General features: G+C 43.0%; 1 protein-coding gene across 1 annotated transcript; it reads right to left on the bottom strand.

The window, feature by feature from the left end:
- Window positions 1-7,585: 7,585 nt before the first annotated feature.
- On the bottom strand, window positions 7,586-10,593 carry LOC118557531 (TSC22 domain family protein 3-like). The gene is made up of 4 exons (XM_036127675.1): window positions 10,480-10,593; window positions 10,115-10,146; window positions 9,992-10,052; window positions 7,586-9,325 (listed from the first exon to the last, which is right to left on the bottom strand). The coding sequence occupies exons 1-4, from the start codon at window positions 10,591-10,593 to the stop codon at window positions 9,065-9,067; spliced, it is 468 nt and encodes a 155-aa protein (XP_035983568.1). The 3' UTR covers window positions 7,586-9,064.
- Window positions 10,594-14,146: the final 3,553 nt, after the last annotated feature.

The raw sequence follows: 14,146 nt of genomic DNA, 5'->3' as shown, positions 1-14,146 counted from the left end.
CCAGCAGCAAACATGACATTGCAATTCAAGGTGAATGGCAGTAATCCAGCCACTTCCAGACCCCGATATTGTGCCTAACGTTCTCTTTTAAAGATCCAAGTCATTATCAGTCACACTTCTCTTTCTTTAAAGAGTTAAACAAAAGGCAAGGGTTTGCTGAAGACATCTCTTACACATTTCTGCCCTCTTAGATAAATGTTAGCAGTAAAGCTGATCAGTTTTATTGCTAACAGCCTTCAGGTGCGTTCACCATTTGGGATATTTTGTGTAGGGTAGAATTTTCGTCCTAGAACAATCCCACAAAGTTGAATTTATTTTTTTAAGACAATTGGAGTTTCATTCAAGTTCTGTTTTGAAATCCATGAATCAATCCAAAAGAGGTTAAAAAACAAAAGTGGACTTCTGTTCTGAAGCTGAAGACGTTTCGCTTTCCATCCAGGAAGCTTTCTCGAAAATGTCTGGAGTAGTGTGGAGTTCCAAGCTACACAGACCTGCAGGCGAGGCCTCGTTGGAGCTTAGATTCACATGTAAATGCATCCGGAACGTGTCGTCACAACAACGGAGAATCGTCAGGCTCATCGTTTCCCTGGCTCACAGGAGGAATGTTGCGGTCGCATGCGTGAAGGTGTGAACTGGGGTGAAACTTGGCAGGAATCAAACCCATAGCTGCGTTGTGAGTTTTTGAAAGTTGAAACCTGAGTCCAGTTGATTTATTTTTTTCCCTTTTTTGGATTGACCATGACCCGGATGACTGAGAATCTTCACCAATATACTGTCCGTAAGTCTCTGTTTCCCTGTTGTATACATATGATGTGAAACAGAGCCTTATGTCTCTAAGCCACTGGTCACTATGCTGGACGAGGACCGAGGACCTCGCCATTAGGCCAAGTGAGCGGGTTGGAAAAGCTCACAGATGGAAAACCACAGGAAAGAGTGGCCTCTTGGTCTCACAGAGTCTCTAACGAGTAAGTAATGCTGTTTGCACACCTACAGGTTGTTTACGAGTGATACTAGAGACAGACCTCTACTGTCCCAAGTCACAAACATAAACATGTGGCGCTCCCTCTACTCCACTGAGGCTTCAACTAGAACCATGCACTTTAGTGAAATTAGACAAAGTTTAAGATTTCTGGCAACAAAGACAATTGGTTGGTTTACCATGAAACAAGGCATGCATATTTTAGGTGGAAGAGAAACTCATATCCATTGTTGGATAAGCTGGAAGTGACGCTATGGGTCTTTTTCATTTTCAGGTTCCTGGGAACGTGGTTGGAGAGCATGATATCATGGACTCCATGAAACAACAGAACATTCCAGTGGACTTTACCAGTAAACTAAAGCAGGATAAGGGACCAAACTTAAGGGCCAGACCAACCCAAAATCAACCTTCTAGAGTTCTCAGACGGCAGAAACCTGTGGGTCGAGCTAAAGGGAGGAGAGCAATGGCGAGGACCCAGAACGGTGGATGAGCTCATGAGATCGTGATTAACACATATTTTCCTCGCTGAATAAATGCAGTCAAATTAAAGGCAGGATTTTAAAAAACGCAGTGTGAGATATACTACTGGCATGAAACAGGGATTCATTTTTAGCACATTTTGTCAGCGGTTCCACATGTAAACTTTTCTCAATATTCAGCCCATGTTCACTTGCCTCCCATCGGCAGCTTTTCTTGGCTCAAAACAGGAGCAACGGTTAAAAGATGTTTACCAGAAAAGTCTCCTACTTGGAGCCCAGTAGGGGGTGAGTTGCATAATGCCTCACAAACCATGTCTCACACTCTTTATGCATGGGATTTACTTTTTGCAGCTCATATGATGCTCCCATCATGTTGGACTAAATAGAACAAGTTTCCCACTTTAAAAGAAAAGTCCCACCTTTTTTCACATCTGAAAAAAATATACCTACCCAATGTTCTGCGTGTTATGTAACCATCTCTTCGAGGAACGTGTCACATGTTGGAGGCGGGGGGTCTGGGGGGGCTTTAAACGATGCGGGGAGTCTTGCTGAGCAGCCGTGCCATGAACCGAGGCATCAGCGTAAATCCGAAACCAATGGCTCATGACCTTTTGTCTATATGACTGTTATGTTCTGACCTGGCAGGATTCCTGCCGTGGCTTTGATGCGTGTGGATACAAACACACGTGACATCTCAGAGCATTAACACGGGTTGAATGAAGGAGTCTGGGAAGAACAAAACAAGTAATTAAATAGTTATAACTGACTGGAACAAAAGCATATTGTTATATTCAATAAATTAGAATATTATCAAAAAGTCAATAACACATTTAACTAAGGTAAATACATTATATAGGTTAATTACTTAATGACTGATGTTTTAAAGCCCTTTTTTCTGTTAATGATTTTTTTTGCTTACATATAAAAAGATTAGAATATTAGATCAAACCAATATAAAAATATTTTTATACATAAATGTGGGCTTAATTAAAAGTATGTTTAATACTTGTTTAGTACAGACGAGTCTCATTAGAATCCATATTTTAATTTATTGAATATGACTGTATATTATGTATTAGAACACCACTGAGTACAGAATATAGTGCAAAAGTATTTACACCCCTTGAAAGTCTACACAATTTGTCAAATTAGAAACACATACCTAATTTTTCTTTTGTAGCAAAACTGTTTGTAAACATTTGGAAATCAATCCACGTCATGATTATTAGTGTTTTTCAATGACATAAAATTAATGGCATAAACAAAATGCACTGATGGTTGGTCTTGTAACAAGGACAAAATGTGGGGGGGGGAATCAAGGGGTGTGAATACTTGATGAAAACCCCTGTATGTAAAAGTCTTAGATTAGATCAGTGTAAGACTTCCCATGTTGACCCGCGCTTAGAGAAACATTTTGCTCTCAGGCAACAATCAGTTCTTTCAGTGGTATCTACTGCAGTATTAATTTTGCGTCTGACAATTAGTTATTTTCACACATGAAAAAAGTTCAGGCAACTTTGTGTCTCTGGTTGCTCTGGTTGCTGCATAAAAGTGAAACATTGCACCCTGACTTTGAATGGAAACCCACATCACATCATGCCGATCAGGATTTTGAGCCTGAAAGCGTCACAGGCCTGTTCAGGATTCTGAGCACATTCGCAGGAATGATGTAGATACGGTTTATGGAAATACGGCAAAAAGAAATCTGACCCTTAGCCCTCTTATTCTCAGTATAGCTATTACTTGTGACCTTTAATTGCTGTTTTATCATATTTACAAGTCAAAGCAGTGGGTTCGTTTAAATATTCATGATTGTAGACGACCAGCCGTCATGCTCTTTTGTTGAACTTGGCTGTACTTTATATTGGTAAAAGGTCCAAAACTGTTGAACTCCTCTTTCATGACAAACTCACTGACGTAGAATCACACAGAAAAAGAATGAATAAATAAACAAAACGGGGTAAATACTTCTATCACTCACCTGCCTGCGTAAAATGGGAACCATTTGGAACCAATATCGGGATGAATTTGTTTATGGTTTATTTTCTCTTTCTGTTTTTCATGACCGGCCATGACGCCCACTTTGAGGCAAGGTATCAATAAGGCTGTTTGCTGTGTGTAAGCTGTTGCATCCCAGAGGTTTCTGTGGGTTAAAGATCAAAAACAGACGGTAGCTTTTTTCTGTTGTGAGCGACCTTTCCTGGAATCTCTCATTTATTTTGCAAGAAAGGCTTTTCACATTTTTTGGTGCAGAAGATTGAGCAATAGCTATTTACCCTATTTTGGTTTATTTTACTCTTGACATTAACATTTTCATGTTGGATAGGTTGATGTTAGCATAGCACGCAACTTGTGCATGGAAAACAGTCTGACCAAATGATTCCCCTGCATGCAAACCCAGCCACAGTGAGGCAGAGTCGGCCTTTCCCTGCATCAAGCCCGAAATTTCCATCTGAAACAGATGTGTATTCAGTGTGTGTGTGTGTGTGTGTTGCATAACAACAGTAATCCAGCAAAAAAGTCCTTCCATTGGCTGCCTGGATTCATGTGGCCTAAAGCTTGAGGTCACAGAGTTTTTAATTTTAAAATGTAAGTGACGAAGATCTAGATTTCTGCATTGTTTTAAATAAACATTGATTTTAGAGACTACACTACTAACGAAAGAATATAGTGGCTTGCTAAAGTATCCATAGCCCCTGATCTTCCTTACATTTTCCACATTCCAGACATCGACGTATTTGTATTCAACCTTCGTGAGTCAACATTGGTTGTGCTAGAATCCCTTTTTACTCCGGTATATAGATGCAAGTCTTTTGCGACATGTCTCTCCTGGCTTTGCACATGTAAAGTGAGATATTGTGGCCCTTTGATTTTTAAGCTCAGTCAGATAGGATGGAAGGCTTATTTGGATAAAAGATTTTAAGCCTTGATCCAAAGCATCCTTTCATTGTTCTCCTGGAATTGGAACCTCTGCCCCAGTCTGAAGTCTCTATCAGATTATTTTACAGGATTACTCCGTATTTAGCTTCATCCATCTTCTCATCAACTCTGGCCAGCTTCCTTGTCCTTTAAAACAAAAACAAAAAAAAGAGTCCACACAGCATGATGCAACCACCACCATGTTTTACTGCTGTGACGGTTTGCTTAGGGAGATGTCATCTGACCAGACCAACGTCTATTTGTTTTGACTATGTGGCTAATGAGGAATTGCAAACAACACTTATGTTGGTAATAGCTTTCTCCTTACCAGTCTTCTATAAAAGCTAGATTTGTAAAGTCTAGTAGTTTTTTCTGTAAATAGATTATTCCACCTGAGCCATTGAGCTCTGCTGCTCCCCCAGAGCCCCCATAAGCCTCTACTGCAGGGGTGTTCAGCTCCTGGTCCTTGAGGGCTGGTGACCTGCAGCTTTTATATGTGTCTCTGCTTGAGTCAAATAATCAGGTTATTAGCAGGTCTGGAGAACCTGACTGAATACTGAGGAGGTAATTCAGCCATTTGATTCAGACGTGTGTGACCAGGGACACGCCTAAAAGCTGCAGGACACCAGACCTCCAGGACCGGAGTTGAAGAGCCTTGCTCTACTGGCTTCTGTGTCTCTCTTTAACTGGCCCTTCGGTTGTACCATACTGTTTATACGCCCCACTTTTAACATAAAAAAAGTGAAAACCATCTGTCTCTCACCTTCCACTTCACAATCAAGCCGTGGTTTGTGTTGGTCTGGCCCACAGAATCCCCAAACAGTTCATTCATGTTTGTGGGTGTAACGTGACAAAATGTGAAACTGTTCACGTGTTGCAAGACCGTGTTAACAAGAAGATGTTCTAAAGCCTACCTGGTAGTATTAGATATTTTGGACAGCACTATTTCATTTTATAGTATTGTGGTAAGAATTGGGACCAATCACATTTCAGGTGCCTACAACCTGTTCAAATATTTTTTTTAAGAGAAGAGGCTATAAAGCAAACATCATGGCTTTGGTTAAGAGACAAATATTTCCTTAGCCGTATTTTCTTGTATTATTTAACATACGAAGCACGCTTGGAAACTTGTCATCAGTTTCAAATCAAAAGCCACTTAAATGGATTGAGAACACAATGTTTAGGAGCGGGTCCTAAAATAGAACAAGTGAGCAAGCTGAAGCCACAGTCCTAATTGTCTTCAGGCTTTTCCTGGCCCTCTGTGGGTACTGGCATGCCGGCCCTGCAGCCGGATTGAATTTTTCCTTTTGCGGTTGAAGCCGTTTTCGCTATTAACAGGAGTGTGATTAAACTGGAGCACTGCTTTCTGCAAATAACCCTAAAGCCTTCTCCATTGATAGACCGACCAGAAGTGTTTTGTGTGTGTGTGAAAAACCCAATAAAGACCCTGACCGTTTGCGCTTTATTAAATAATGAATGCAGCTCTCATTTAAAACTGCTCGCGCCTCGCACCCCTAGTTAAATCCAGAAAGCGGCTAGGAGCGGAAGACGCATCGATCTGGATCTTCGGCTCGAAGCCGAATCAGTTATCCTTTCACGAAGCACCTGGAGGGGAGCGCAGATTCTAATCGGCGGTGATGAATTTCAGGACAGAGCCGAGTCGCCTTGTTTTCGGCAGTAGATGGATCTGAGTCTAGTCAGGGAAGCCGCAGCGTATCTGGTTACACATTTTCCCTTCAGACGAGCTGCCAGCTCGTCTGAAGGGAAAATGCTACTAGTACAAAGTGTTTTTCCCCCCTCCTCTAGCAGATTCCAGTCTGAAGGCAAACTAGCCATTATTACTTCACCATCATTAGTGGTTGTGCTGTTTTTGACTTTCAGGCGGGGAAAACACTTAATGATCATAAACAATGACTGGGAGCACAAGATCTGTCTTCTCCAAGTACGACAAGACAACTTTGAAATGCTTGTCTGTGAAGCAGGGGCCCAGCGGCTAACTGTGCCAAAGCCCCTAGCAGAAGTATTCATGCCCCTTGAACCTGTTTGTATTCACAAACAAACTTTCTGTGTAATTTGTGTGTTTTCTGTGAAAGATCAACACAAAGAAAACGGTACTTATAGTTGAATAACTGATTTTTAAACTTTTGACAAATATCTGAAAAGGACAGCATGTCTCTTTTAATCTGATACCCCCAAATAAAATTGAATGAAAATGTCCTCTGAAACCCCTTAAAGTCAATCTGTGTATGATTTAAAAAAAAAACAGTATGAATACTGTTGTTCAGCTTGTTGGAGAACATCAGTAAACAACCAGCATGAAGAGAATCAAGGAACACAGAATTATCTTAACTTCTCCACACCTTCATCCTTCATTTGTCTGCTTTCAAATAATGTTGCAAACATGAATATCCTAGAGCAGAATCTGAGAACAGCCCCAAACAAGACATGACTGACCCTGAACTGTCTAAACTGACACCGGGAAAGTAGGCATCATTCAGAGTAGGCACCTCTGGAGGAGCTGCAAAGGACGACTCATGTGGCGAAAACTGTCAACCGGATAAGTATTTCCGACACACCGGAACATATCTGGGCCGCGTAGAGAAGGAGCAAGACCGAATTGTTAGAGGAACACCAAAAGAAAACCCCTTCTGCATGTTTTCCCACAATCCATTTAGGACTCAAACGCGTGACGCGAGTTGCTTCGGTTAGGAGGCTAAAACTGAATTTAGTAAATAAACACACCGCCGTGAAAGGCGGCTGGTGGCAGCATAAGGCTGTGGCCACACTATAGCTTAGCAGGGTCAGATAAACTAGTCGCAGGAGATGCCAAGATGGATGGAAACTGGGAGGAAAAGTTGTTCGGAGGCTGGAAAAGATTTAAAACTGGGGCAAAGGTCCACCTTCCAGCAGGTGTCTGAAAAACGCCTTCTGTAGCAAGTGCTTACAAGAGCCTTAGCATACGAGGGAACTATTCAAAAGGTTTCCTCTGGCATAAGATATTTAAAGATATTTAATGTCTAACCGTGTTATAAATGAGTAAAAAGTATCCTCAAGCTTAATCGGATAAACAAAACTTTCAGTGTCGTTTGTGAGAGCTTAACTCTACACCCATTAGTAGTTTTCATGAAGATGACCGTGTTTGTTCGCAACGTATCATCTGATCATGGTACCGGGTCGGAATTATGAGCCAAAGACCAACAACACAATATAATATGTAAACATAAGGTTTATTGCAAATGTGCAGTCGTATCCAAAAAAACCACACAGCGGTTAACTGTTTTCAAGGATACTTTACAGCAACAACATCGTTACTTTTACAAAAAACAGACAAACAAAAACAGAACAAAACTAACTATAAAGAACACTTCTCCCTGTGAAGTTTTACACATGGTCCTCATTTGGTTAGCATTTGTTGCCCTGTGAAAACACGTTTTTTTTTTGGTAGCTGGAAAAGAAAACGCCAGCAACAAAAGTCGTGTCAGAAATGCGATCGTCGCATACAGGCACTGTTGTCATGCCATCGTTATCAAGTTGCCGTCTGAATATGGAAAGACACCAGATACTGGACGGCATTGCTAAAACAAAATCATAAAAAAAAAAAAATAATAATAATCAGGAGTGCATAGGCTGCTAGAAACACAGCCTTCTGCTCGCGAACCATCCTAACAGTGTTTACCTCAAAGACGGTTCATCTGTATGTACATTGTAGTTTTGCTGCGAATTAGGCAAACAAAATGGCAGATATGGACGGACCTGTAACAAAGACAGCTTCTGAAGCTAGTACACTGCTCCTATGGTAAAAAAAAACAATAATAAAAAAACTGACTTTTGTTCAGAATTCATCAAAAAAACAGAACATAACGCAGAATTAGTCTCCCCCCCCCCCCCAATAAGCAGCAAGCCCCGGCAGCAAACGATACATTTTGTGAGCTATGACAGTATACTGGTTAGTTTACTGCGGCAGTTCATCAGCTTGGATGGAGTTCTCTGCCTCGACCTCCACCTCTGTATCCTTAGCTTATCCTGCATATTTTCCTTGTTATTCTCAAGACGAAGAGGATCAAAAAGTCCTCGTGTGTCAGAAATGTGCAGCTGGAAGTCCTTTTTTCAGGTATTTTGAGATACGAATCTGCAAAAAAACGGGGGTTGTGGGAGGGGAGTTCCTTTGTTGAGACTGGGAGCACCGTCTCAGGACGGGTCTCCTCTGGGTCATGAGGGAGCACAGTCCCAGCACTTTCCAGGTTAGCGCCTGCAGGGCGGAGCCCAATCAACGCCTCCTCACCCCCCCTCTTCCTCGACAGGGGGGGAGAAAAAAAACGAGGGCGTTTCGCTGGAAGAGTTTGGCCAGGGAGGGGAAATCCCCCCATCCCTCTGTCTAGGCTAGTCTGCCCTCTCTATGCCTCACACTCATGCCTACGAAGAGAGACTACGACAAAGAGCTGGATGGTACACAGGATGGGCCTGACACGGCACCAGTTTTAGAGCGTCTCTAGTTCTGGTTCTCTGCTCATCTGGTCTCAACAGTTCATTTTGAGTCCCGTCAATCATTCGCAGCGCCGAGGATTCTTCTTCGCTGTCCCGAAGGGTGTCTCGGTTTGCGGCGACTTAGTTAACGCTTGCGTTCAAAAATAACGAGGTCCACGACAGGAAAGAGAAAGTGGCTCTGCCCGCCCCAAGGCAGAGCCACTTATACAGCAGAGCCGGCGGCGCGGCTACAGCTCTGCTGCTGCTGATGCTCGGCGGTCGCCTGGACGCTCTGATTGTCCAGAAGGGCGTCCGCCGGGATGCGGGACTGGAACTTCTCCAGCTGCTCGGGACTGGCCAGGTTCTTGAGCAGGTAGTTCTCCCTCTCCAGCTGATTGTTCTTCTCCGCCAGCTCCTTGATCTGCTCCTTGAGGATCTCCACCTCCTCGCGCACGGCGTACATCAGGTGGTTCTTGACGAGATCCTGTCATTTAAAAAAAAAAAGAGAACGATGAGTCTCTCAATAGGCGCTTGAAAAGAAAATCTTGCAAGACTAATTAAATGGCTAAACTGATGCACGCATTCGGATCGGCCTTTTGGTTTAGAACAGAAATACGTTTTATTGGCCACAGTGGGGAAATCCAGGTGTACCGCCATTCAAGTGCCAGGCAAAATGGCTAAATTCAGCTCTCAGTTTATACGCAGGGTATAATCCACAGCTCAGTCTGCATGCTACAAACCACATATTTTCTTTGCACCCCCCTCCCACCCCTTGTTTTTTAAACTCTAAGGACGTGACCCCAACATGCATCAGCCTCGCCTGTTGCTCACAGCAGGGGGTTTCCCTGCCTGCTGTTTATTATTCATAATTGGGTTAGGGAAGTTGCTCCCTGCAGATGCCTGCGATTCTAACCAGCTCCCGAGCATCATTTCTGGGGCAAAACCAAACCCATCTAAAGTGATGCAGTAAATCCCTGATTTCAAAAGCTCTCCCAATAGAAGTCACGCTGATTGCATTGTATGCTGTGGCTCCTTACAGGCCCCAGCCGCTTAAAAGATGCAATGAGCCCCACTGTATAAACCCGCCTGCGTGCATCAGCGCCCTTTCTTCCCCCCCTCACCCACCCCCCCTCCGCCGTCCTCCTCTTACCATGGCCTGCTTTTTTTCGGAATTCTTGTTGTCGATGGCCACCACGCTAGCACCAGAGGCACTGCAAACAAAAAAAAAAGAGACAAGCATAAATTAAACAGCCCAGGAAAACACACAGCACACTGTCTAACTTCACATGCGCAGACGGCACACCTCTGAGGCACACAGACAGAAGAGAAAGGAAAAAGAGAACACGGTGTTGTTATCTGAGAAGGTCTTTTTTTTTTTTTTTTTTTTTTTTGTTTAGGCGTGAGCTGCAGGGTGAGAAGAAGTTCCTGGACTCTGGCTCAGACGGAATTAAACGTAATCGGCGCGGTCTCCTAAAAATGACGACGACGCGTAAATAAATAGCAGCCAAGCCGATCGTCCAAAGAGCAGACGTTCATAATAATAATAATAATAATAATAATAAACTGTGCCGAAGAGCGATCGGGAGTTCGCTTTTAATAAATAATAAAAAATAAACAAAGCGTCGCATTAACTAATACCTGTTGTCGAGTTTGACCGAAACGACGTCCTCCTCCGAGCAGCGAGGAGAAGAAGGAGATGGAGAAGTTGTGCAGCTGGTAGACGGCCACCTCCATCGGCGTCTTGGCGAACATCTCTGTGGCTCATGTTCAGGACCACACTCGTTTGGAATGATGCTTCTCGCCACGATTGCGACTTGGTCGGTCACCGAAGTGAGTTTAGTTAAAGCGGGTGTCTGTGTGTGGTGGAAGGATTCAGGGTTTTTTTGGTTCGTCGGGTTAGTAGCGATGCACCGACTCCCTCGGGTCTGTGTGAAAGCTCAGTGCTGTGTCAGGGGAGGTTATCGCGCGTCAAGCTTCGCCGGTTCCTACGAGCGGCTGTCTGTTGCTATTTCTGCCCCGGGCCTCTATTTGTAAGGGCTGGTTTGTGACGTCTGCATAAATTATGCAAATGAGCCTGATAGCGGAGCGAGAGGCGGAGGAGGAGGCAGAGCTTCTGTTGCCTTCAGGAGCTATCAAGAGGGAAAAAAATGTACTGAGAGCCATATTTTTGGGTTCTGATAAATACACCCCCCCCCCCCCGTTCTTTTACATAATGCAATATGGTACACTTTGGTTCCGTGCGCTCATCGAGCGTCTAATTCGCCGTGCTATATCTTGATGTAGTTACTTTATGATGATCTGTTCACAGTGGGTTTTCATTTCCAATGATTGTTTGTGAAGTTTGAAACCGGGATGCTCTGCGAAATGGCTTAATGTTGCAGAAAATACACTCCATAAGCATTTTATGCGTATTGTCAATGTGGATGTGTGGCGTTTAAATGTTATCCAGAAACCTTTTTCGGGTGCTTTTTGGCAAAATGACGCAAACGTGATCCACCGCAATCTGCAGCGCAGGAGAAGAGCATCCAGTTAGTTATTCTACATTAATTATTACGCTATGCAACGCTTGAAGCGCTTTTGAGGTTTGACGGGAAAAGAAAAACAAACTACAGAGGAACGACGCCTGACTTAAGCCAGTGAACGCAGCACAGCAGAGGCCCCCCGCTTGTGAACTTTTGTCCCTTTTTCGAGCAGCAGATGCAGTTAACCCACAGACCGAGGTGTTCTCCGCTTCTGGACGACCCGACACAACAAACAAGGCGCTCACTTAGTACACAAACGCTCCTTCTGATCAAACTACGTCATCAATTGAGTTAGATTTTCACGTGAATTGTGAGTTAAGATGCGGTAATTGTGGGGAAAGAGGCGCTTGTATTTTGGTTTATTAAATTAACACTGATTTGCTCATGTGAGCTGGTTATCGTGTTATTGACGCGCACTGTGTGCAGGGTTTCTGTCATCAGCGTGGCTCCCTGATAACTTGGGGTGCAGGAATGACGACACGATGTCCCCTTTAACCGGCCCTGCACATTGTTTATCACAGAGGTCTATACTGTTACGGGATGTCTTGCACCATTCTAGCACGTGCCCACGTAAACTTTATTTAGGTATTTTTCCATACCATGCTTTGGTAAATTTCCTCAATTTATGTCCGAACTCCATCTCCCTCTAGTGGTGAGAAAGTAAGTTGCACTATGCACTATGAATAACAGAGGCTCCTTTTTTTTTTCCTTGTGGATTTTTCCAATCATCCTTTTGCGGCAAATTCCAACTTGTTTTTCGTTCTAAGACACTTTTTTTTACAATGTTTTTGTGCCACACCCCTGGAATAATGTTTCTGATGTGTACAACAAAAGCATCAGGAATATTTCAGTAACATAAATATAGGTTAGTATGTCTGGAACCAGCACCCCTACAACCGTGCAAAGTATAAATAACCACTCGATGATCCCTGCTCTCTCTGTTGCGTGACCTTTGCAACTTCTGGTAGCGTTTGGAATCTGTTTACCACATGTGACGCCACTGTACTAAGTCTCCGAAGAAGTGTAATAAAAGATTATGGGCAGCAGTACATACTGATAAACGACACAAAATGTCAACATACTTTTTTTTTCTTTTTTTTTCCACTGAGCAGCACCTGAATGAGTAACTAAATGTGTTTGTTTTATGCAAAGTTTAACAGCTTCAATGTCATAACACTTTCTCGGCTCTCACTCTGTGTACTCTTTTGTCAGTGAAGTTTTTATTGATGCTGTACGGACGATAAGCCGAAAACATTTTACTTGGAACACCAGCGGGGTAAAACATTCTCCTCTACTACACCAGGTAGCGGAAGAACGTTTCCAAGTTATTCGTAACTTCCATGGAATCTTTCCTCAGAGCGAGTTCTGCATCCAATTCTGGGAGCATTCCATATTGACTCTTTCATATCCAATCAGTCCCCATAAACAAAACAAATTGACAGAAACATTCGTACCCCTTGACCTTTAATCTATCTTAGTAGGATAAACAATAAATAGATAAAAAGATAAACAAACAGTAATGCATGATTAAAGTGGAAAGACAAAATGAACTATGCTTTTTTTTCCTCTCTTTTTATTTCTTTAAAAATTCATTTTTGAAAAGAGCGTTGTGCATACTGCGTTGTTGAACCCACCTTTTGCTCAAATTATAGTCGCAGGTCTTTTGTGGTATATTCTACACATCAAGAGGCAAACATTTTTGCATCCTTCTCTTTACAAAAAAAAATCTCAAACACAGACTGGACGTAGAATGACTGCAGTCATCTGTTAAGTTCTCAAATGGATGTAGTTTCTGGACTTTGGGTTGGGATGCCACTGTCATGGATTAGCTTTGCCCTAAATCATTTCATTGCAGTCTGGTTGGCCATCAACACTGACCAGCTACCCTCTTCTGCTGAAGAAACGTATCTCTATAGGTTGATGCCGCGCCTCAATATTTCACCATGGGGATAGTGTGTTTAGTATGGGGCAGTGGGTTTTTCCTTTTTCTTTTAATCAATTGCACAGCATTTTGCAAGCATGCTAACCATTCGATTTTACTCTTATCGCCCGCCTAACTTGTAGCAAACTTCATTCGTCCACACTCTTCCATTAAAGCCAGATTGGGGAAGTGCACAACTATTAGTTAAACTATCAGCAAAGTCTTCCACCTGAGTAGTAGATCTCTGCAGCTTCTTCAGAGTTACCATACGGCTTGGCTGCTAATTATTAAGGCTGTCCTTGCCTGACCCCTAGTTAATTTGAGCAGCCACATCCTGGCCTCCTTTTAACTTCTATGATGTTTGCTCACTAATGTTCTGTAACAGACCAATGTGGCATTCACAAAACAGCTGTGCATATGCCAAGAATACATTATAATCAGGTTGACTATTACTACCTAGGTGACTTCTTAAGGCAGTTGCTTGTATTTATTTAAGGGGAACAAAATTATGGGAATAGAGTTTCATATTATTTGTGGAAAAGCATATATCATTTTTACTTCTACTTCAAAAGTATGATCTACTTTGTTGGCTAGTACTTTTATAGCACTTTATCAAGTCCGACGACCTCAGAGCACTTTACACTACAGTCAGTCATTCACACATTCATGGTGGTGAGCCATGTCAGCAGCCACAGCTGCCCTGAGGCAGCCTGACGGAAGAGAAGCTGCCATACATCAGTGCCACCGGGCCCTCTGACCACCACCAGCAGGCAACACGGGTGAAGTGTCTTGCCCAAGGACACAACGACTGAGACGGTTGGAGCGGCGGATCAAACCGGCAACCCGGCAGTTACAGGACGGA

The sequence above is a fragment of the Fundulus heteroclitus genome, chromosome 23 (genome assembly GCF_011125445.2).
Source record: "Fundulus heteroclitus isolate FHET01 chromosome 23, MU-UCD_Fhet_4.1, whole genome shotgun sequence".
In the NCBI taxonomy this organism is placed as follows: Eukaryota; Metazoa; Chordata; class Actinopteri; order Cyprinodontiformes; family Fundulidae; genus Fundulus; species Fundulus heteroclitus.
Note: the sequence above shows the minus strand (reverse complement) of the source record. Positions and strands in the feature narration are given on the sequence as shown.

Coding starts and splice junctions, on each gene's coding strand:
- LOC118557531 (XM_036127675.1), bottom strand. CDS start 10,593: ATGTTCGCCAAGACGCCGATGGAGGTGGCCGTCTACCAGCTGCACAAC. Junction 10,147..10,479: donor TCGGTCAAACTCGACAACAG/GTATTAGTTAAT, acceptor TGTGTGCCTCAG/AGGTGTGCCGTCTGCGCATG. Junction 9,326..9,991: donor CCGAAAAAAAGCAGGCCATG/GTAAGAGGAGGA, acceptor TTTAAATGACAG/GATCTCGTCAAGAACCACCT.